This window comes from Podarcis melisellensis (assembly GCF_964234715.1).
Source record: "Podarcis melisellensis genome assembly, chromosome: 12".
NCBI lineage: Eukaryota > Metazoa > Chordata > Lepidosauria > Squamata > Lacertidae > Podarcis > Podarcis melisellensis.
The window spans coordinates 39,904,975-39,926,287 of NC_138544.1; the positions used below are offsets into that span (position 1 = coordinate 39,904,975).

At 43.4% G+C, this 21,313-nt stretch overlaps 1 protein-coding gene across 1 annotated transcript in view; it reads left to right on the plus strand.

The window, feature by feature from the left end:
* APBB1IP (amyloid beta precursor protein binding family B member 1 interacting protein) overlaps positions 1-21,313 on the plus strand; it is a 52,178-nt gene that overhangs the window by 18,423 nt on the left and 12,442 nt on the right. The window contains exons 2-9 of the mRNA XM_081882357.1: positions 3,127-3,198; positions 5,855-5,942; positions 6,764-7,065; positions 9,672-9,749; positions 12,646-12,805; positions 13,975-14,096; positions 17,639-17,713; positions 18,591-18,734. Coding sequence (XP_081738483.1) covers positions 3,127-3,198; positions 5,855-5,942; positions 6,764-7,065; positions 9,672-9,749; positions 12,646-12,805; positions 13,975-14,096; positions 17,639-17,713; positions 18,591-18,734 — 1,041 coding nt within the window. The remainder of the gene's footprint in view (positions 1-3,126; positions 3,199-5,854; positions 5,943-6,763; positions 7,066-9,671; positions 9,750-12,645; positions 12,806-13,974; positions 14,097-17,638; positions 17,714-18,590; positions 18,735-21,313) is intronic.

Consider the following 21,313-nt stretch of genomic DNA (forward strand, 5'->3'; position numbering starts at 1 on the left):
GGAATAATGAGAGTTGACTGTCATTTGATCACATGTATCATGCATAGCCATATACACCAGGAAGCCAAGTCTGTAACTGCCGCTAGATTACAAAGCAGCATGGTAGGTGCTGGAATGAGTCAGGAGCAAAGCACCTGCAATTCTGTCCCCAGAATTGTGTGTTTGCTTGTTCACAGTCTGACCTTGTGTAAAGTGTGAACCAGGCCACCTTTGCACCTTATTTACAAAGAAAGTGAGAGTGCTTTTTTGCTACAGAATAATTGTTTTCTCATACACACACACACACACACACACACACACAGTGGTACCTCAGGTTAAGTACTTAATTCGTTCTGGAGGTCCGTTCTTAACCTGAAACTGTTCTTAACCTGAAGCACCACTTTAGCTAATGGGGCCTCCTGCTGCTTCCACGCCACTGGAGCACGATTTCTGTTCTCATCCTGAAGCAAAGTTCTTAACCTGAGGTAATATTTCTGGGTTAGCGGAGTCTGTAACCTGAAGCGTATGTAACCCGAGGTACCACTGTGTGTGTGTGTGTGTGTGTGTGTGTGTGTGTGTGTATATATATATGCAGGTTTTGGTGTCCTCGGGTGTCTTCCCGTGTAAAAGTTGGGGTGTCTAGGCGACGTTTCGACGAGGTCTCACTCGTCATCTTCAGGCTGGTGCTTTCGGCTTCTTGTTACTGGAACAGAGCAGGATCTCAGTATTTGAGTTCCTATAAATACTGTTGAGGGGGTGTGGTGTATAGCCTCCAATGTTCTGGGCAGAGAGGAAGTTCCCAGGCTAGTGTGCCTTTTCTTCTTTTGTTCCTTAATTACTTGAGGGATATCTTGAGTGATTTCTTGAGTGATATCCTGAGTACCACTTAGGTGGGTCATTAGGTGTGGATTAGTTGCTAAAGTCTTTGTGTCTTGACCTCTTGAACTTTGTGAAGAGTTTTTCTGAGAAGATGGCTGTACTGCACTTAGTTGTGCTCTGGCTTGGCTTCGTGTATAGGGGCGAGCTGTGGTTTTGTGGCCTGTGTCAGCCAGATCTGTGTAGGGATTGCAGGGGGGTGCAGCATCCGGAGGTGCCACCATGGTTTGGCTACTGGATGGTGTCTGTAATTTATCTGTGGAGAGGGTCTGGGTTTGGGTCTGGTGTGGTTGATTGGTGATAGCGTTCTGTGTGCCTCTGGATCTGGTGTCAGTTTTTGTGGGGAGGGCTAATTTCCAGATGTCTGGCAAGCGGGATGTGTCGTCACGCTTGTTCAAGCAATCCCTACACAGATCTGGCTGACACAGGCCACAAAACCACAGCTCGCCCCTATACACGAAGCCAAGCCAGAGCACAACTAAGTGCAGTACAGCCATCTTCTCAGAAAAACTCTTCACAAAGTTCAAGAGGTCAAGACACAAAGACTTTAGCAACTAATCCACACCTAATGACCCACCTAAGTGGTACTCAGGATATCACTCAAGAAATCACTCAAGATATCCCTCAAGTAATTAAGGAACAAAAGAAGAAAAGGCACACTAGCCTGGGAACTTCCTCTCTGCCCAGAACATTGGAGGCTATACACCACACCCCCTCAACAGTATTTATAGGAACTCAAATACTGAGATCCTGCTCTGTTCCAGTAACATGAAGATGACGAGTGAGACCTCGTCGAAACGTCGCCTAGACACCCCAACTTTTACACGGGAAGACACCCGAGGACACCAAAACCTGCATTCCTGTACCCGTGAAAATCTACGAAAGCATATATATATATATATATATATATATATATATATATATATATATGGCTAGGATTTCTTTGAGTGATAGCCCTAAGAGAAATGGGAATTAGTTTGGAAGTGGCTAAATTTTATTGGGGGGAGGGGAATCAGGAATGGGTTCAGCCATTTCCCTTCTATCGAGTTTCCACCCGGCTGTATATTGAGTCATTCTCACATGTAGCAGTAACAAGGTTATGACTTATGCAATCTTCCCCGTCACAATCATGTGTCTGGTGTGTGCTTTCTTCGGTACTTTAGTATTCTGCAGCCTTTGCCTGTATTCCTTGCCTGCTAGGAGATAATTTTGCTCATTTGTTACTGTTTTGAGCAAGGCATGTTGGCTGGAAAGGGTACACTCCACAAAGCAGATGGCAATCTGACTTTTATTTCTTTGACAGAATAGTGTAAGCATCAGAGGTGAATTGAAAAGATGGAATATTCTGTGGAAATTTCTCCATACATTGTTTGGGTGGTGGTCTCCAATGAATCAAACTTCTCCAATGGCCAATGAAGTCATGTTGGATCCAAAGGAAAGGGCTGAAATTACTCTAGGACATGCTTTACTGAACTCTGACACTGGGGTGCCTTCAAATTGTCAGCATTTTGTGGGAGGGATTAAAGCGTACTGGGAAATTTAGGTTTGTGCAATTAGAATGGACTTAAGTGATCTGTTGCCTTCGTGGGGCAAATCCACTTTAAAAAATAAATGGGCTTTTTGCTGTTAGGAAAGTGACTAAGAAATACACTGAAAGGCGTGGAATGAATGAATGATTTAAAGGAAGACATATAAACACCCCAGATTTATAACCTTTCTACAAACAAATCAGAACAAATGTTCAATAAAGACTAAATAAAATCTAGTTTCGATGTAAGCTTTGTGTGAGCAAATCAGCATGACTGCTGAGTAAGTAGGATATTACCATATTTTTCGCCCTATAGGACACACTTTTCCCCCTCCAAAAATGAAGGGGAAATCTGGGTGCGTCCTATGGGGCGAATGCAGGCTTTCGCTGAAGCTTGGAGAGTGAGAAGGGTCAGTGCGCACCAACCCCTCTCGCTCTCCAGGCTTCAGGAACACATCCGCAGCCTAGGCAGCCCTGCGTGAGTTCCCGCAGGGCTCCCTAAGCTGCGGATAGCAGCCTGCCGCCCGGCACGAGGGGCACCCTGAAGCAGAGCGCCCCGCACGCCGGACAGACATCCGCAGCGTGTTGGAGCCCTGCGAGAGTTCTAATATTAGAAAAGCTACAATTAGTAGTAAAAAAATGAAACTTGAGGGCATCCCTTTTATGTTGCAGAAAAGTTTGTGACGTTTTTGGTAGGCACTGAGGCTCACTGCTCTCACCCTTGCCTGATTTTTGTTTTTCAGATGGAGGAAACATGTGAAGATATAGATCAGATGTTCAGCGATTTATTGGGGGAGATGGATTTGCTGACACAGGTAAGTTATGCTTTCTTAGCTGATTTGGAGAGCTGGTAAAAGAAAGTAAAAAAGAAGGAATAAAGAATCCTTCTTCCTGTCTCCATTCATCGTTGTTCTTTCTTACTAAATATAATTATTTCAACATACCGAGATTGATTCTTCATCTGCTGCCCCCACATTGCCCATAAAATAACCAGTACCAGTCGCAAGAGACTTTTTGCAGCTGAAGCAAAACATCACAATGCCTGTTGTGCCAGCACACCTATCCACATTTTTTTAAAAGAAAGGACAAAGGACACTACAGTCATATCTTGTAAGTCAAACAGCTTAGTTCCAGAATGTTTTGGCTCCTGAACTTCGCAAACCCGGAAGTGACTGTTCCGGTTTGTGAATGGTTTTTGGAAGCCGAACATCCTGTGGGGCTTCCACGGCTTACAATTGGCTGCAGGAGCTTCCTGAAGCCAAGCAGAAGCCATGCTTTGGTTTTTGAACATTTTGAAAGTCGATTGGACTTCTGGAACGGAGTCTGTTTGACTTCCAAGGTATGACTGTATAAGAAGAAGAAGAAGAAGAAGAAGAAGAAGAAGAAGAAGAAGAGGAGGAGTTTGGATTTGATATCCCGCCTTTCACTCCCCTTCAGGACTCTCAAAGCGGCTCACATTCTCCTTTCCCTTCCTCCCCCACAACAAACACTCTGTGAGGTGAGTGGGGCTGAGAGACTTCAAAGAAGTGTGACTAGCCCAAGGTCACCCAGCAGCTGCACGTGGAGGAGCGGAGACTCGAACCCGGTTCCCCAGATTACAAGACTACCGCTCTTAACCACTGCACCACACTGGCTCTGCATGAATTATGTAGGAATGGGGGATTGTATAGCAGAAACAGGTTACTACAGTGGTACCTTGGGTTACATACGCTTCAGGTTACATACGACTCCACTAACCCAGAAATAGTGCTTCAGGTTAAGAACTTTGCTTCAGGATGAGAACAGAAATTGTGCTCCAGTGGCTCAGCAGGAGGCCCCATTGGCTAAAGTGGTGCTGCAGGTTAACAACAGTTTCAGGTTAAGTACAGACCTCCAGAACGAATTAAGTACTTAACCCGAGGTACCACTGTATGTCGTTGGTGCACATATTTGCTCACTAAATTCTGCTTTCCCTCTTGCGGGGGGTGGGGAGACCCTGAATACAGGGGACCTTGTGTCTTTCATTTTCAGCCATTTGTCTGTTAAACCCTTCACCCAGCCCTCCACCAAGCTACTTTCCTTCCTGTAGGGGAGTTTAATGGCCCACCTCTCTTCTGCGTCTGATTGCTGAGTCCTGCAGCTGCTTTTCCTTTAGAAAAAGAAACCTCTGGGAAATGGGTCGCATATATCCTTTGTAATGTCAAGTTGGCCTTTAGACTTCAGCAGAATGCTGGCAACGTAGCAAAATAAGAATCTATGGCACAAATTACATAAATTTTGAAAGTGTAACGTGAAGCACTTAACCTGCCACTTCGGTTTTTATATATGAGTCCCTCGGCATAAAGCTTTATTTCTGATTTTTTTATGGTGTTCAGATAGGTTCCATCAGTTGTATTTTACTCTGTAGATTAGGAATTCTGCTGGAATTGCAAACCAATAAAATAAAATAAAATATTGTTCGTACCACCCCAACCTCCACAGCAGTGCAAAATTCCAGGGCTCCAGGCTCCTACCCAAGGTTCATGTTTCCTTTGGAAATGAGGCACAGGGGAGACTGTGGTGTCTTTATGGCATAGGGTTTATGGACACAGATATATATAACCTGAGCCTGCCATGGAGGGGTTCAGAGCATTGCCACTCCAAAAGGGCCTTGCTTTTCCCATAAGCACACTCCTGGATTCAAAAGAGAAAATCAAACATGCTCCAAAATGCAGCTGTGACCCCCCTCTCCAGCTTACTAATCTTTTCCAGACTACAACATCACTGCAAAAAACGCCATCCTAAACTTTCCTTTTGTCTTTCGAATTAACTGACCTTTTTGAGGGATGGCAGCACTGAGCCACTTCCATTTCCCCAGTTTTGTCTCCCCACCTGCCCTCTAAGCTGCTATTTATCTTGCTGGGGAAACAAACAGCTCTTTTGTGGAAGGTGGTTTAAATCAGGGAAACAGCACAGGGGAAAGGATTTTTTAAACCCTGCAAGTGCCCTGGCAACTTAAGCTGTTGCTTTTAAAAAGATATATCAACATCAGGAGGTCCAATCATGGATCTTCCATTTTTATTTTTATTTTTTTGCCTTAAGACAAACTAGATAGTCTGCAAAATGCATGACATTTCACTTGCTTGTGTTTTGTCATTGACTTGGGGAGTTGGGGTGATGGTTGAACACAGCTGTGGAAGCAGGGAGGGGGAGAATGGCTTATAGTCAAAAGTTTCCTGTTCCCCTTATGGTGTTCACACCGAATACATGATAAATAAACAACTCAAAACTCATTTCCCCCATGACATATGAAGCAGCATTCAAATGTGTTTGATGTTAAAGGTGGGGCAAGTTATTCTGGAGAAAGGGATGTTAAGACTACACTTACAAAGCAAACCTCTTTCTGTAGCGAATAACCTGCCCAGTAGATACGTTTCTGGTCTTAGGATACCTTGAATAACTTTTCTACCATGACTGTTGCCATTGACAGTGATATTTCCCTTTCTTCATCAGAGTTTGGGAGTAGAAACACTCCCACCTCCACCCAGCAAAGCAGCCAATGAGGAATTTAGTTTTGCAGTGGGTTTTAAAGATTTAAATGGTGAGTATTTGTATTTTTTATTACTATGATCTGTTTGTGGGGGGAGGGGGCAAGCACTATTTAGCAAAAAGCTAAATTGACACTTTTCTGAAACAATTCATTAATTTTGAATGTGTAAAATGACTTTGGTCTAACTCTTGAAACAATGAAAGGTTAAATTTTCTCTTTCTTTCAAAAAAGCGATCCTGTGAATTTTACCAAAGCTATAATTTGCTTTTGAATATGGTACTCAAGTTATTATATTTCATTTCTCTATGCAAATCTTAGTCTGGCTTTTGATAAAAGGTAAAGGGAACCCTGACCATTAGGTCCAGTCGTGACCGACTCTGGGATTGCGCACTCATCTTGCTCTATAGGCCGAGGGAGCCAGGGTTTGTCCACAGACAGCTTCCAGGTCATGTGGCCAGCATGACTAAGCTGCTTCTGGTGTACCAGAGCAGCACACACAAACGCCGTTTACCTTCCCGCCGGAGCGGTCCCTATTTATCTACTTGCACATGACGTGCTTTCGAACTGCTAGGTTGACAGGAGCAGGGACCGAGCAACGGGAGCTCACCCCGTCACGGGGATTCGAACCGTCGACCTTCTGATCAGCAAGTCCTAGGCTCTGTGGTTTAACCCACAGCACCACCAGATGTAAATTCCTCTAATACAGTATTCCCAGGTGCTCTTTTAAAAACTTGCCTCTGTCACCTCCTTGGCTAGATGCCATTCTTATTATAATCTGTGGAACAGCATCTACTCGCACTAGCAGAGCAAGTTGCTCAAGATCAGTACTGAAATTATGCCTGAGATATCTTGTATTTCCCGCCCCTTAACAGAATCCTTAAATGCATTGGAAGATACCGATTTGGATGCTTTAATGTCTGATCTTGTAGCAGACATAAGTGAAGTGGAGAAAGCCACATTCCAAGAACAGAAAGACGCCTCTCATTTCCAACATGCTGCCAAGACTCAAGCTCCAGCAAATGCTTCTGTCGCCACTTATGCCCAGTCAAGTTTCCCAAATATTGCCGTTACCCAGGTTGAGGATGATTTGCCGCCACCTCCTCCAGAACTAGCCTTTGGTTTTCCTCCTCCTCCTCCACCTGCTTCAACCCAGCCTCCTGAACCACGCACTCAGGTGAGCAGAATTTGTCGCGGCTTAAAATTAGCCGCTGTTTCTTTAATACAGAAGGAACTGAGTCAGCATGAGTCAGCTGCCTACAATGAATTGGCAAAGCCTGCATGACCCATGCAACCTTTCAGCTACGTATGCCTGTATATATAGAGTGGTCATTGATTGTATGAGGTGTGGGTTGGTTGGTTGCGTTTGATATCTATAAAGCTGTCGGTCATGGTTGGAGAAGACTTTTTTTAGAATAAAAGCAGCATTCTGCAAAGTACTCTTTCTCAAGGACTCTTTGTGCCAACTAGGGTCCGAGGACCAGGCAAAGGAGGTCAGAACCTTTTCTTTTTCAAACACTGACAGAATCTCATTTCAAAACTCTACTAGGCCCTTGTTTTAATGTAGCCCTTCACCAGCTTGGTGTCCTCCATATACTTTGAACAGCAAGTTCCATCAGCCATAAAGTAAAGGGACCCCTGACCATTAGGTCCAGTTGCGGACGACTCTGGGGTTGCGGCGCTCATCTCGCTTTACTGGCTGAGGGAGCCGGCGTACAGCTTCCAGGTCATGTGGCCAGCATGACTAAGCCGCTTCTGGCGAACCAGAGCAGCGCATGGAAACGCCATTTACCTTCCTGCCGGAACGGTACCTATTTTGCTTATAAAACAGGAGGGCTTTTAGTTTTGCTATTCTAGGTTCTCTCTTTTGGTGCTATGGAAAACATCTGCACTTTGACGTGCTTTCAAACTGCTAGGTTGGCAGGAGCAGGGACTGAACAATGGGAGCTCACCCCATCGCAGGGATTCGAACCGCCAACCCACAGCACCACCCTCCATCAGCCATCGCCAGCCTATAATGAGAGTTGTCACGTGGTGGAGGGCACCAGGTTAGCTAAGGCTGTTTTAACGATTCTGCAGATGTTTTCCGTAGCACCAAAAGAGAGAACCTAGAATAGCAAAATGAAAAGTCCTTCCGTTTTAGAAGCAAAATCACTTTCTCCTGACCTTTTCAAGTACAGTCCAACTACCCAGAAAGTTTCTCTTGGCCAGAAAGCACAATATCAGGTATTTCATGTTGAGACAGCCCCATGTGGAGAAGTATAGGGGTTCTTTAGTCCAGAGAGCTACCACACCCTTTTGTCTTTCTGGTTTTGCTTGAGATCACGAAGCAGAGAGGTGAATCATATGGAAGTTTTCCTGCTGAAGAGGCAGACTACTTTTCTGTATATATGGAAATGTTAAGCTAAAACGGAGTTTGCATCTTCAGCAGGGCAAGAAACTTCAACAAATGGATGTAAGAACATATCATCCTTGAATCAGACCAAAGACCTATTGAGTCCAGCATTGCTTCCAAAATGGGAACTCCACAAGCAGGACATGAGTGGGATAGCACTTTCCTTCTCCTATTCAGAGAGCTACCATCTCTGATATTGGAGGCAACATATAGCCATAACAAATGTTGAAAGACTCAGGACAGATTAAAAAACCAACAACTGTATTTCCTGTTTATAACATGCCCCCATTTATAGAGACGGCCCCTATTTTTGGGGGCTCCAAATTAAGGAAATGGGGGGAGTTTGCCCAGAGTCGTGGGACTGGGGGGGGGGATTGCCGAAAATCGCTCATCAGCCACCAATCACCTGTAAAGTTGCCGCAGCAGAAGCCAATCAACAGCAGCCTTTGTCGCAGCCACCAATCACACGCCAAATTGCTGCTGACAATCTCCAGCTTGCGACTACAACCAATCGCCTGTCCACCCTCTGCATTATCCGTGTATAAAACGACCCCCAAATTTTAACATTCTTTTAGAATAAAAAACATCGTCTTATACACAGAAAACTACCATACTTACTTACGCAGCACATAGTTTAAGTAAGGAACTCATACAATTGTAGAGTTGGAAGGAACCCACGGACCATTTAGTCGAGCCCCTTGCAAAGGAGGAATCTGCAGCTGTCTCTTACAGGGATTGCACCTGCAGCCTTGGTGTCATCAGCACCCTGCTCTAACCAACTGAGCTATCCAGGCTGGATTGTGGTGGTCACCAACCTGGATGTTTTGAAAGAGGCTTACACAAATTGATGGAGGAGAAATCTGTCAAAGTTCTGAACACCAGTTGCTGGAATTCACAGAAGGGCAGAGTGTTCTTGAGGTCAAATGCTGTTTGCTGGTTTCCCACAGGCATCTGGTTGGGCACTGTGAAAACAGGATGCTGGTCTCTTCTTATGTTCTTCTGTGATGGCCTTAATGTTGGAAATTAAGACATCTGAAGGCAGCCCTGTTTAGGGAAGTTTTTAATATTTAATGCTGTATTGTTTTTAACACTTGATTGGAAGACGCCCAGAGTGGCTGGGGAAACTCAGCCAGATGGGCATGGTATAAATAAATTATTATTATTATAAATTATGGCGGACCGCAAAAGAAGAAGAAACCAACCAACTAGAACAGTGGTATTCGACATAATGGGATGCTGTGCAAACCCATGCTGGAGCAGAAAGCACCCAAAATTAAAATTTAAAAGGGAGAAGAAATGAAAATGTTCATGAAATGGAAAGGGGATAGAATGCTTCTTACTGGGGTGTGGTGTCTTTCAAAGGGGCTTTACAATCTTTCTTCTTTCAGGAAGAACAAGAGGCGCAAGCAAAAGCGGACAAGATTAAGCTTGCATTAGAAAAACTGAAGGAAGCTAAAGTTAAAAAGGTAGCATTCTCTATTTTATTTTAGCAAAAGTATTGACTGCCAAACCTTACGATTTTAAACATCCCTTATATACAGTCAAGTATTGGCTTGTTTCATGTACTTTCCCCCATTTTGTTTGCCTGTTGATTGGATGATTTGCCAAGATGTCCAGATCACAAACCAGACTCCAGTCATACCTGTTTTCCACCAGGCTGTGGCTATTCCACTTCTATTTACTGAAGGCGTTTTTTTTATGCCACCCTTCATAAATATTTATTCCAGAACAGTTAAAGGACAGTAGCAATAAAATATACACAAAACAATTTAAAAAACAAATAGATGTGTTTGGTAACAATCCATTAGAACAGGAGTGTTATCATGAAAAATAGCCGTACTTGGGAACTGTAGTCCTAAGGACTGCTAATGACTTTTTAAAGAAATGAAAATAGCTGCCCTTTCCATGAGGGGTAAAAATATGTCACCTTGGCTTAGACCCTAGCCTCTTCAGTGAACACAACAGAGAAGGCTCCTTTATGAAATCTGAATGGTCAGCCTCCTTCTGCAGCTGTAATGGCATGTGTAGCCAAGTAGAGCCATAGAGACTGACATCCGCGTTGCTGCTGTTTAAGTGGATGAGGCGGGTATGGGACTTGGTGGCAGTGAGGTTGGGGCCGCATGGGCTCACGGGCAGGACAGCAAATTGACTCAGCCAGCATGCCTGCACACCTTGCTGCCGCCCTGCCGTGCTCCACTCTGGTCCAGGTAAGCAGCAAAAATGGCAGGCTCCAGAGTTCTGGCCCACTACTTGCCCCACAATTTCTCCAAAAACTCCCTGCGTACCCACCCACCCCAAAAAATCTGCTCCTAAGGTTGGAGGAGCCTTGTGAATGGTTTCCGTGCTGTGAGGGCTACAGGTGGATGGGAAGGTTACCAGTTCCACACAGACACATGCATTTGCTAAACAGAAGAGTAATTGAGAGTCTTAAGCCTTTGGGTTTTATTTAGAGTAGTGCCAAGGCGCAACACTAAGTGATTTTCCACTTGCGCAATTCTCCCCAAATCTGTTATAGGGGTTCTCCCAACCCTCTGGAGTAGAATGTAAAAATGCTGTCACCATATTTCTGGGCAATCCCAAATATTGGCCTGGCATTATTTCCACTACCCTTTACCTTTTCTTCTCAAAGAATTATGATAGTGTATTCAAAACAAACAAATATTCTGCACAAGTACCAAAGTATAAGTTACTAAAGTGGAGGTATTTGGAAAGAATACAGCTTAGTTTCTCAACGCTCCTTGCTTTTTATAGTTTGGGCAAAATTCAACACTGCACTGCCAGAGCTGTTCGTGCAGAGATCTTATAATTAGAATTAGCAGAACTAAAGTAACATTTCCTGGCAAGGAACTGACTTTTTTATTTTCCTAGATGCAGACAGATAGTAGGACTGTGATTATTTAGGAAGTCTCAAGTCTCCTTCCAGTGAACACTTCTCTTTTCACTTTGTGGAAACAAACGTTTTGTTCATGAAGTAGTAGATAGGAACCTCTGCTTTACCAAGACCCAGTAATAATTGAGAACCATTGTAGCTGATCGTAGTAAACGCAAACATGAACAACATGTGCCAATTGCTTAACATGTGAAAAAATTGCTTAACATTGGGGGGGCGGGATGCACAGCCTTTGTAGCTATTATAAAGTCAAAAGGTAGGTCTGGCTGAGAGCGAGAGAATAACTAGTCCAGGATAGCCCAGTTTGCTTCATAGCAGAATGAGGATTTAGACCTTTATTGCTAACACTCTAACCACTAGACCACATTAGAACACCTGCTCCTTTCATTGTTGTGCAGCTGGAGGTATCTCAGCAAATGCAGCTTTTTGTGGCAGAGTATTGGAGGGCTTTGAAAAGCTGGAGGTGCCCAAATTCCCATGTCTGCAAAACCATTAAAGGTTCAGTGTCTCTAATGCAGAAAGGTCAGTTACCCCTGAATTGGTGCATACCTGAACAATGGCTTCCTATTTCTTCCGACAGAATGCTTTAATATACAAGTGAGATTCTGTCCTGGTGAAAGGCAGGTACTATATTCTCTTAGACATAGCCCTTTCTTCTGCACAGTCTATGCCAATCCTAGACCTGTGTAGTCAGCCATGCAGGTCGTCAGAAACAGTCACCAATTAACGAATCTCTCAAGCAGAGCTCAGAAGATCTGGTAGGGTGTGTTTTTATCCCCGAAGTCAATATAAAATGAGATTAGGTGCTGAATTTCCAGCAAGTTATAACTGGATTCTAGATTAGGTCTGATCTGATGGGTTTGTTGTTCCTTCATTTTATATTAACCCACCCAATATTATGGCCTACTCTAAGAAGGTTCTAAAAATAAACCACACAGAGAATGAGAGAAAATAATAATAATTTCAGGGATACTATATAATGTTGCCAGCTGATGAGGAAAAACTAGTGCAGCCGGCTTCTGTATCTTTAATAGTAGCCTGATTTTCTACTACCAGGAAGAGGAGCTTTTAACGAGAGGGAGAAATGCATTAAAACCTCCTAATTTTTGCTGAAGCTGATGCTGTTAAAGATGTAGGAGCAAGAGCTGGTAAAAATGTTGGCAACTCTGCTATCATGCAAACTGTACGTTTAATAATGTTTTAGAGAAACAATCTGTATATTTACATGACATTTCAGTTACTCTTTACTCAAGAATTCTGTCTTGGAAAGGGGCAGGGAAGTAGCGCTGTTGACTGGGTAGTGTTCCCAAGACATATTATGTCCCCCCACCCCACCCCCAGGTCCAATTTTCTGATACATGATGGATTTGAATCGGCAATGATCTCTCTGATCAGCCCAGGCAGATTCTTGACCACAGTAGCCTTTTGGTCCACATTGAAATTAACTGCCTCATCTGTTATTCTCTCCGCAGCTTGTTGTCAAGGTGCACATGAATGATAACAGTACGAAATCCCTGATGGTGGATGAACGGCAAGAGGCACGTGATGTATTGGACAATCTCTTTGAAAAAACCCACTGCGACTGTAATGTGGACTGGTGCCTTTATGAAATATACCCAGAGCTACAAATAGGTACGTTGCAAAGATTTTGGATCTTCTTACGCTATATTTTTAGAGCTTTACTAGAAAGCGTTTTGGTGATGCCACATCAGGCAACATTTTGCCGTTGCCATCCAGCGCCCATCTCTTCGTTTTGGTGGGTTCTTGTTTGCGCCTGATAGATCTGAGCTCCTAGTATTGGTATGTCTTCTCTCTACTAATGGTGTGTGTCACATACTAGGGGCGGTGTCTCCTCCCTTTACTCCTTGCCAAGGCCATCCCACTTCCCCGCTTTCCTTACACTTCACCTGGGCCACCCGTCTGCCCGCTCACCCATCTGGGTCTGCCCACCTCAATCTCTGGTTGCCTGCTTTTCACTCTCCCATGCTGGTGTCATGCCCAAGCAGTTCTAAAAGCCCAGTTTGTCATAACGCTGTAGTTCACAGCACCACCTACCTGTAGGTAGCAAAATGCTGCATCACGACAGCCTTACATGTTTATTATATGTAAGGATATATAAATATATACATGCGGGGAGTGTTAAAAGAAAAAGTCTGAAACATCAAAGTACCTAGTGAAATCTAGGGAATTCCTTTGCAAATTTTTACAAACTGAAAAAAAAGAAAATCTGGGAAGTTTTTCTGTTTTGGCAAAGACGCTTTCGTATGGTCTAGTCTGTCATGACTCTTGGGGTCTGAATATTATGGATAAGCAATTGCTTTGAACCATTTTTAAAAAGTAAAGGTAAAGGACCCCTGACAGTTAAATCTAGTAGCAGACGACTCTGCGGTTGTGGCGCTTTCTCACTTTACAGGCCGAGGGAGCCGGTGTTTGTCCGCAGACAGTTTTTCCGGGTCATGTGGCCAGCATGACTAAGCTGCTTCTGGCGCAACAGAACACCGAAACCAGAGCAGCGCATGGAAACGCCGTTTACCTTCCCACTGGAGCAGTACCTATTTATCTACTTGGACTTTTTGGTTGACAGAAGCAGGGACCAAGCAACGGGAGCTCACCCCTTCAAGGGATTCGAATGGCCAACCTTCTGATTGGCAAGCCCAAGAAGCTCAGTGGTTTAGACCACAGCACCACCCACATCCTTTTGAACCATTTTACTACATTTAAATATAGGAATGTGCTCTGAAGACTGAGCATGTGTGTAATATATCTGTCTGTCTTAACATTTCTGGTTTGGGTTTCCCTAGAAAGATTTTTTGAAGACCATGAAAATGTGATTGAAGTCTTATCACATTGGACCCGGGACACTGAGAATAAGATTCTGTTTTTGGAAAAAAAGGAAAAATACGCTGTGTTTAAAAACCCACAGGTAAAGTAACATAACTTAGGCAAGCCAGTGGATAGTAAGATTTTAGTTCATACAGTAATGACTAGATATTTTATTTGCTTTGCAGCACAAGTGACAAAGATTGAAGGTGCGTCCAGTGTTGGTATATCAAAGGGATCTTGAGTTGTGTTTGTTATGTATCAGAGCACAATATTAGTTGCTAAACACTAAATAGTCATTCGCAGGAATAGTCACTGAAGGTCAAAACTGAAGTAACACCAAAGTGCATTTTAGCATCCAACAAGGAAAGGGAGATTTCAGTGGATTTCTTGATTTATCCATTTGGTGAGCCCCACTTCACTCATTCAGTTTGCCATGGGCTCTGGGAATCACTCTGTTCATGGGATAATTAGTTTTATTTTCCCAGGGAAATGATGTTAAAAGGCTTTGCTCCATTTTACTCCAGTGACTCATTAAAATGGATGGTCACAAGCTTGTGTCGGAAGCTGCAACATCGTTAGTACGTGCAACTCCACGTCCTCAAAATATCTTTATAATGTGAAATTTAACTCACTTTGTAAAGTGACTGCTATGACAAATGGACTGCTCTTTGGGAAGATTGGAGTGTTTCCCAGACCTGGCTTAGCAGCATTGCAGAATCAACTGATCTCACACCAGCTGCTGCTGCTACTACTGTAATTATTTCTCTCAGTGCATCCCAGTTAATGCATCTTCACTTTAGAACTGGGGTGACCGTGGGGTTTTGTATGAGGATGAAAACTCAAATTCCTGGAAAGCATAAGAAAACCAAACCATCCAACCCACATTTAGGGGGGATGCATAGTGACCTTGGAAGCCCATACTGCTTATGATAACATAGTCTTAATTGTGTGTGTTTGATAAAGTTTCATTTGGTGTACAGCCTGCATGCAGAGCAATGGACCAAGGAATCCACCCCTCTTTCAGTTAATTAGCAGGACGTTGTGTGGTTAATAAGGAAGAGCCAGGTGCAGTCACTCAACAATGAAAATACAGATAATTACTACACAGCTGCCTCAATCACTATGCCCCAACCTTCCTGTGTACTGGTGGGTGAAGGATGACCTGGAATAAGTAAATGGGCTAGCTTATTTATGCTTGCCACGACACATAAAGGAAAATAACAGCAGAAGGACATCAAATTCCGCTTTTTAAAAAATAAAATTCATTACCTGCTTTTCACTCTAAAATAATCCCAAACCTGGGTAGAACGCCAATAAAAATGGGGGGGGGGAATCATATAAACTTGTATTCAATTAACTTTTACTCAGAGTAAGCCCACTGAATGGCTGTGACCAACTTAGGCCCATTAATTTCAGTGGGTCTATCTACGCTGAGCAAAGGTTAGTTGACTACAACTGATAATTAACCAATAATCAGTAACACAATAAAGCATTGGTTTACAAATGTACTGTTTTATTTATTTATAAATTTTGTTGCTGCTTTTTACAATAAAAATTTGAAGTGGGGTACAATACTGATAAAATGCCACAAAATATTCCCATCAGTAAAACACGCAAGAGCACATGCACAGTTAAATAGCTTTCTACAAAGTGCCGTGGCAAAGATTCAACCAAAATCCTGGGTGAATAAGTAGATTTTCCGTTGGCGCCAAAACATTACATCTTGGCATAAACTCTTTCTGAGGGCCACTAGCAATTCTCTAGTTAAAGTAAAAGAACAATGCTTGTTTTGAGAATCACGTTTTCATATAACGAAAAACAGTTGTCCATGGGAATCACAGAAACAGAGATCCTTTTGCTCCCAACCAACAAATACCAATTGTTAAATGAGAAAGCTGGTAGAAAATAGAAACTAAACATTAGTTTTTAAGCTATACTTCTAATACTTAGGTTTGTGTTACAATCCCGGGAGAATCAACAAAATTGTTAAGCAACCTTCCTTTTCATACAGATTTATTTATTTAATATATTTATACCCTCTCCATTAGTATATCTCATAACAAGGTGGCTTACAAGAATCTATAGCCTCTCCTTTGCATCCATGCGTGTATATACAATATAATGCTCACCAGCATTTTTACGTTGTATAATTTGCAACAGAACTAAGAAGCATATAGTTTCTGCCTTGTCAGAGACTATTTCTCCTCATAGTATTTTCTTTCAGACATGTGTGGTCATCTTCAGTGGTGCTGTAGTCTATAGGAGATCACATGACAATATATCCACCTGTATAGCAGCATGCAGCCTCATCCTTTGGCCCAGCCTGCTTCGTGAAGGATGCTGAATGGCAAGCATTTTCCCCTTTTAGAAATGGAAGAGTATCAAATAAGCAACAATGCTGAAAAATGAGACACAGGGAAAAAACACATCTGTATTAATATGGGTTTGACAAGCAAGGTCATATGCTGTTGTCAAAAACTCCTGTCAATTATCCTTCTTGTTTACCAGTACCAAAATGTGGTCTATAGCAACTGAGTTAAAGATACAGGGTGGTCTGTTTCCCCTTTAAATAAATACCAGATGCTCAAATATAAATTGCTTCTAGCCAGAGGAAGTTCTTTTTTATAAAAAAAAGGCTGTGAGCAGCTGTTTTGAGTTTGTTCCACAGTGACAATAGCAAGATGAGAATCGGGTTTGTTCGTGCATATGCAAACATAAACAAATGCAAACAGCTTTGGTCGTCTTTTAAGGGGACATTAGGTGCAATGCATGTGTTTTCTGTGCAGGCCTCGCTGAAATTTTGGTTTCCTGTGCAAGTCTCAGTGTCCGAGAAGAGCATGATTGTTCTATGTATATGGTACTTCCCTGGAAGTTAAGTCCCATTAAAATTTCAAGGACTTTCCCAAGTAAATGTGATTAGGGTTGGGCTTTGGCAGCATAGTTCTATGGGATTTACTCCAGGGAAAGTCGGTATAGGATTGAAGTGTCAATGCCTTTCGTATGTATCATGAATACACTGTTTATGTACAGAAATACCTTCTCCTCTCTTTCCATTGGGGAGACTCATATTCAAAATGGTCATGTGAAGTCACATAAATTTGTTTCCATGTTTAACTCAGACTTCTCACCTCTTGCGCTTCTTTGCCAAATTCCTCACCAGCCTTCACCAATCATAATCTGTATAATAAAAGTAGAGGTCATAGGAAGCAAGTGGTCCACTCTAATGAATGAGGATACACACACCGAAAATTATTTTGCATAGAAAATGTGCAATAGCATGCAGGTGTTGTTTTTTTTTAAAAAAAACTTAGCAATAAAATACCTGTTTTTTACACCTTCCTGAGAGCTCTGATTGGCTCTCTGACTTGTCCAAGGCCCTCACTTTTTCATCATAGTTGTCACCAGCTGCTCCTCCAGCTCCTCCCTGCTACTGCCTGCTTGCTTGCTAGGCAAATGAACAGGCACACCTACTGCTCCTGAGAGCTCTGATTGCCCATCTCACTGGAAACTTTATATGGAACTTTGCCGTGAAATGCAATTTGGTAGACACCTGCTATTTGACCTGTTGTTTTAGGTCTAGTGACCTTCCCAGTTTATGGACATTGCCTTATCATCATCACCCTTCTTTGCATTTTTACTTAGAATTTCTACTTGACCAATAAAGGGAAAAATGAAAGCAAGGAAATGAATGAAAAAAGCAAAGAGGCTTTACTGGAGGTAAGCAAAACTTTGGGATAAGCAACACTGCATTTGGCTATGAAATGGATGGATGTCTTCCTAAGACCCCAAACACAATAGACGTGTTTCAGGTTCTTCATTTTTGCAAAAACAGGGAGCTCTAGCACAGTAGGATTAAATGCACAGTTCTCACAGTGGAGGGGTGTGAGGTCCCCAAAGAATCAGTATTGACTTTGTAACTCTAAATCACAAATGATTTAGAGTTAAAGGTAAGCAGTGAGGTAAGCCAAGTTTGCTGATGACACCAGATTGTTTAAGGTGGTAAGAACAACAACAACAAAAGATTAGGACATCCTTTCTAAAACTTGGGCCCCCAAATGTTGTTGCACTACAACTCCCATCATCCCTGACCACTGGTCCTGGTAGTTAGGGATGATGGGAGTTTGAGAAAGGCTGCCTTAGAAGATATTATTTTTGTATAGTTAATCTGCTAACCTGTGGCCAGTGTGCTGCTCATGCTAACACAACTGCTTGTGGGCAGGCAGTAGTTTAGTGGCAGAACACTTGCTTTGCCTACAGAAACATCTCAAGTTCAGTCCCTGGAAAAGCTCTGAAAGATCCCCATCTATTGTGCTGTTCCCCTATGTGTAGTGCTTTTTTGAGTGCGCAAATCATTGGTGTACATAATCTCAATAGCCTTTACAACCTACAAAGGGCCATATCTTGGTGATAGGGCACATGTTTTGCATGTATAACTAGGTTCAGCCCCTGGCATCTTTAGGTAGGGCTACGAAGGACTCCGGTCTGGAAGCCCCGGAAAGTGGCTACCAGCCCGTGCAGGCAGAACTGAGCTAGTTGGCTCTGACGTTTCCTGCGTTCCGCTTCTGTTTTGTCTAACCCCATTTTCACTCCACAGGAAAGCTTCTGTGGCACATCTGTCATTGTACCAGAAGTTGAAGGGGCCCTTTATTTAAAAGAAGACGGGAAGAAGTCCTGGAAGAGACGTTATTTTCTCCTGCGAGCTTCTGGAATTTATTACGTACCCAAAGGAAAGACCAAGGTCAGGCAAGTCAAAGAAATCCTTTCAGGCAATAAAGCAATTCATGAAGGTGAAAGTAAAGAAATCCCGAGGTGACATTCTAAGGGCAGCATCTGGTGTACCTGAGAGGGGTCCTTCTTTGGGCAGCAGCACTTGTGCAAATATTAGAATAGAGTTGCTGGCCTCCTTTGGGGCTGCTCCCACCCCCACTCCCTCCAGGTTTGTTTTTCCAGTTAGATTAAAAAAACATTTCGTTTCTTTAAAACCCAGGCATGAAAGGAAACCAAAAAGGCCAAATCTGTAGTTGCCCATTCAAAGTAAAAAGGTGCCATTACTTTTCGTCTAGTTCCCTATGGAAACGTATCTCGACAGTTTGCAAACGTTCAGGGTTTTCTTTTGGCTCGAGGCAAGCGGAAGAGTCTTGCCATTGTTCAAGGCAGGCTAAAGAGAAAGTTAGAGAAAGTATCAAATTTGGCTTTGATAGCCTCTTTCTTTCCCTCCCTCCCTCCCTCCCTCCCTCCCTCCCTCCCTCCCTCCCTCCCTCCCTCCCTCCCTTCCTTCCTTCCTTCCTTCCTTCCTTCCTTCCTTCCTTCCTTTAGCATATTTGCCATGCACCTTTCTACCAAAGATTGTTCTTTGTCTGGATAATAACGGTAAAGGTAAAGGGACCCCTGACCATTAGGTCCAGTCGTGACCGACTCTGGGGTTGCGGCGCTCATATTGCTTTATTGGCCAAGGGAGCCGGCGTACAGCTTCCAGGTAATTTGGCCAGCATGACTAAGCCGCTTCTGGCGAACCAGAGCAGCGCACGGAAACGCCGTTTACCTTCCCGCCGTAGTGGTACCTATTTATCTACTTGCACTTTGACGTGCTTTTGAACTGCTAGGTTGGCAGGAGCAGGGACCGAGCAACGGGAGCTCAGCCCGTCGCAGGGATTCGAACCGCCGACCTTCTGATCGGCAAGTCCTAGGCTCTGTGGTTTAACCCACAGCGCCACCCACGTCCCTAGGATGTAGCTTTTGAGGGGAGACAAGGAATCCCTTTTCTCTCTCCTTTTGTTTTGGTTCCCCGCCCCCCACAGAGGCAAAGGGATTCTCTGAATCTATGATTTTGGTATATTACTAACAAGCTTGAGCTTCCTATAGTTGCCACCCATGTGCCCCCTCCCACAAATGCATAAGGGATAGTAAAGGAGACTATAGCTGGAGGGAGGGTGGAAATCAGCTTAAATTGGTGAGGGGGTGGAGGGAGGTCCTCACTTGAGCAGAAGGCTCAGTAGTGGATCCACTGCTGCGTGGATCCAAGTCTGAGGGTGCAATCCAGTATTGTACTATGGCATTTCCATTCTATTCATGCACATTTTGTTGAGGTGAATGGGCACAGTCCGGCAGTATCATGTCTGAAAATTCACCTTGAATTGCCTTCCAGAAATACATAAGGAAAGTGAACAGCAATTCACGGCTGGAGGGACATATCTCTGTTCTACCAGTAACATGCGTGCATATATTCTTCACTTAAAACATCACAGAGCATGTTACAGTCTGGGACCTGTAAAGATGCGAATTCATTATTTGCACCGTTTACAGGGCTCCACTCAATTCAGTTGTGGAAGGGGTCATGAGCAGTGCATGGCACTGAAATCCCACCCACTGGCAATTTGCCCTGCCCTTCCTAGCTTTATGTCCTTAAGGTCTACAAGCATGCTTTTTTCTCAGGTCCTAATGACCAGTTACCTGCAGCTATGCATAACTGAACTCCTAACACACCTTTCCCCCATCCTCAGTCCAGAAAAAGCTGATTTGGGAGGAAGCTGTTTGGAGTGGATGATGGGGGGTTAACAGTATTAAAACACAAATAGAAGGCACAGGTGTGGTTGTGATAGTTGTCAGGATAGCATCAGGTGTGGAAGGTGAGTTTAACCCTTGATTCCTTGCTGCAGAGCTGAGAAAATTGCAAAGAACTTCAGAGGAGGGACTCTTGCTGCAGTCGCCATGGCTACTGAGACCCACCCCCCAGCAGAGCTTCCATTTGCAGTCTTTATAAACGTGCACGTTAAATGCAAATACCTATTTAACGCCGCATCTAGTTTGCCATCAGTTGGCTTAAAGCGTAGCCAAAGTCAGGAAGAATTCTGAGACTTGTGTTCCATTTCCATTAAAGAAGCATCACATGAATGCCTGTGTTATGTCGTTTACTCACAGTCCCTTAGCTCGGAAATTGGGTGCACTACTAAGAAAAACTTCGTTGCCATAGCAACCCGTTAAGAACAAGCAAGGGCTATTTCACAGCACTAGACAAAAGGCAACTAGAGGCGAGAGGGAGGTTTGCCCTTTTGATGCAGCCTGGAGCAGAATCACAGATCAACTTTGCACTTGTATACAAATAAACCTTGAACATGACTGGAGAAAAATTCATTATTTTATAAAGATGCTTGAACCCATGCTGGCATTTTCCAGTGACCATGAATTATATATGTGGTTTTCTTGCACATGTGGCCATTGTATTTTACGCCTCAAAGTGATGATCCACCCAGTGTTTTAGCATTGGGGAGGCCACAGGCGCAGTTACCCTTGCTGCAAAATCATTAGGGACGCAAAATT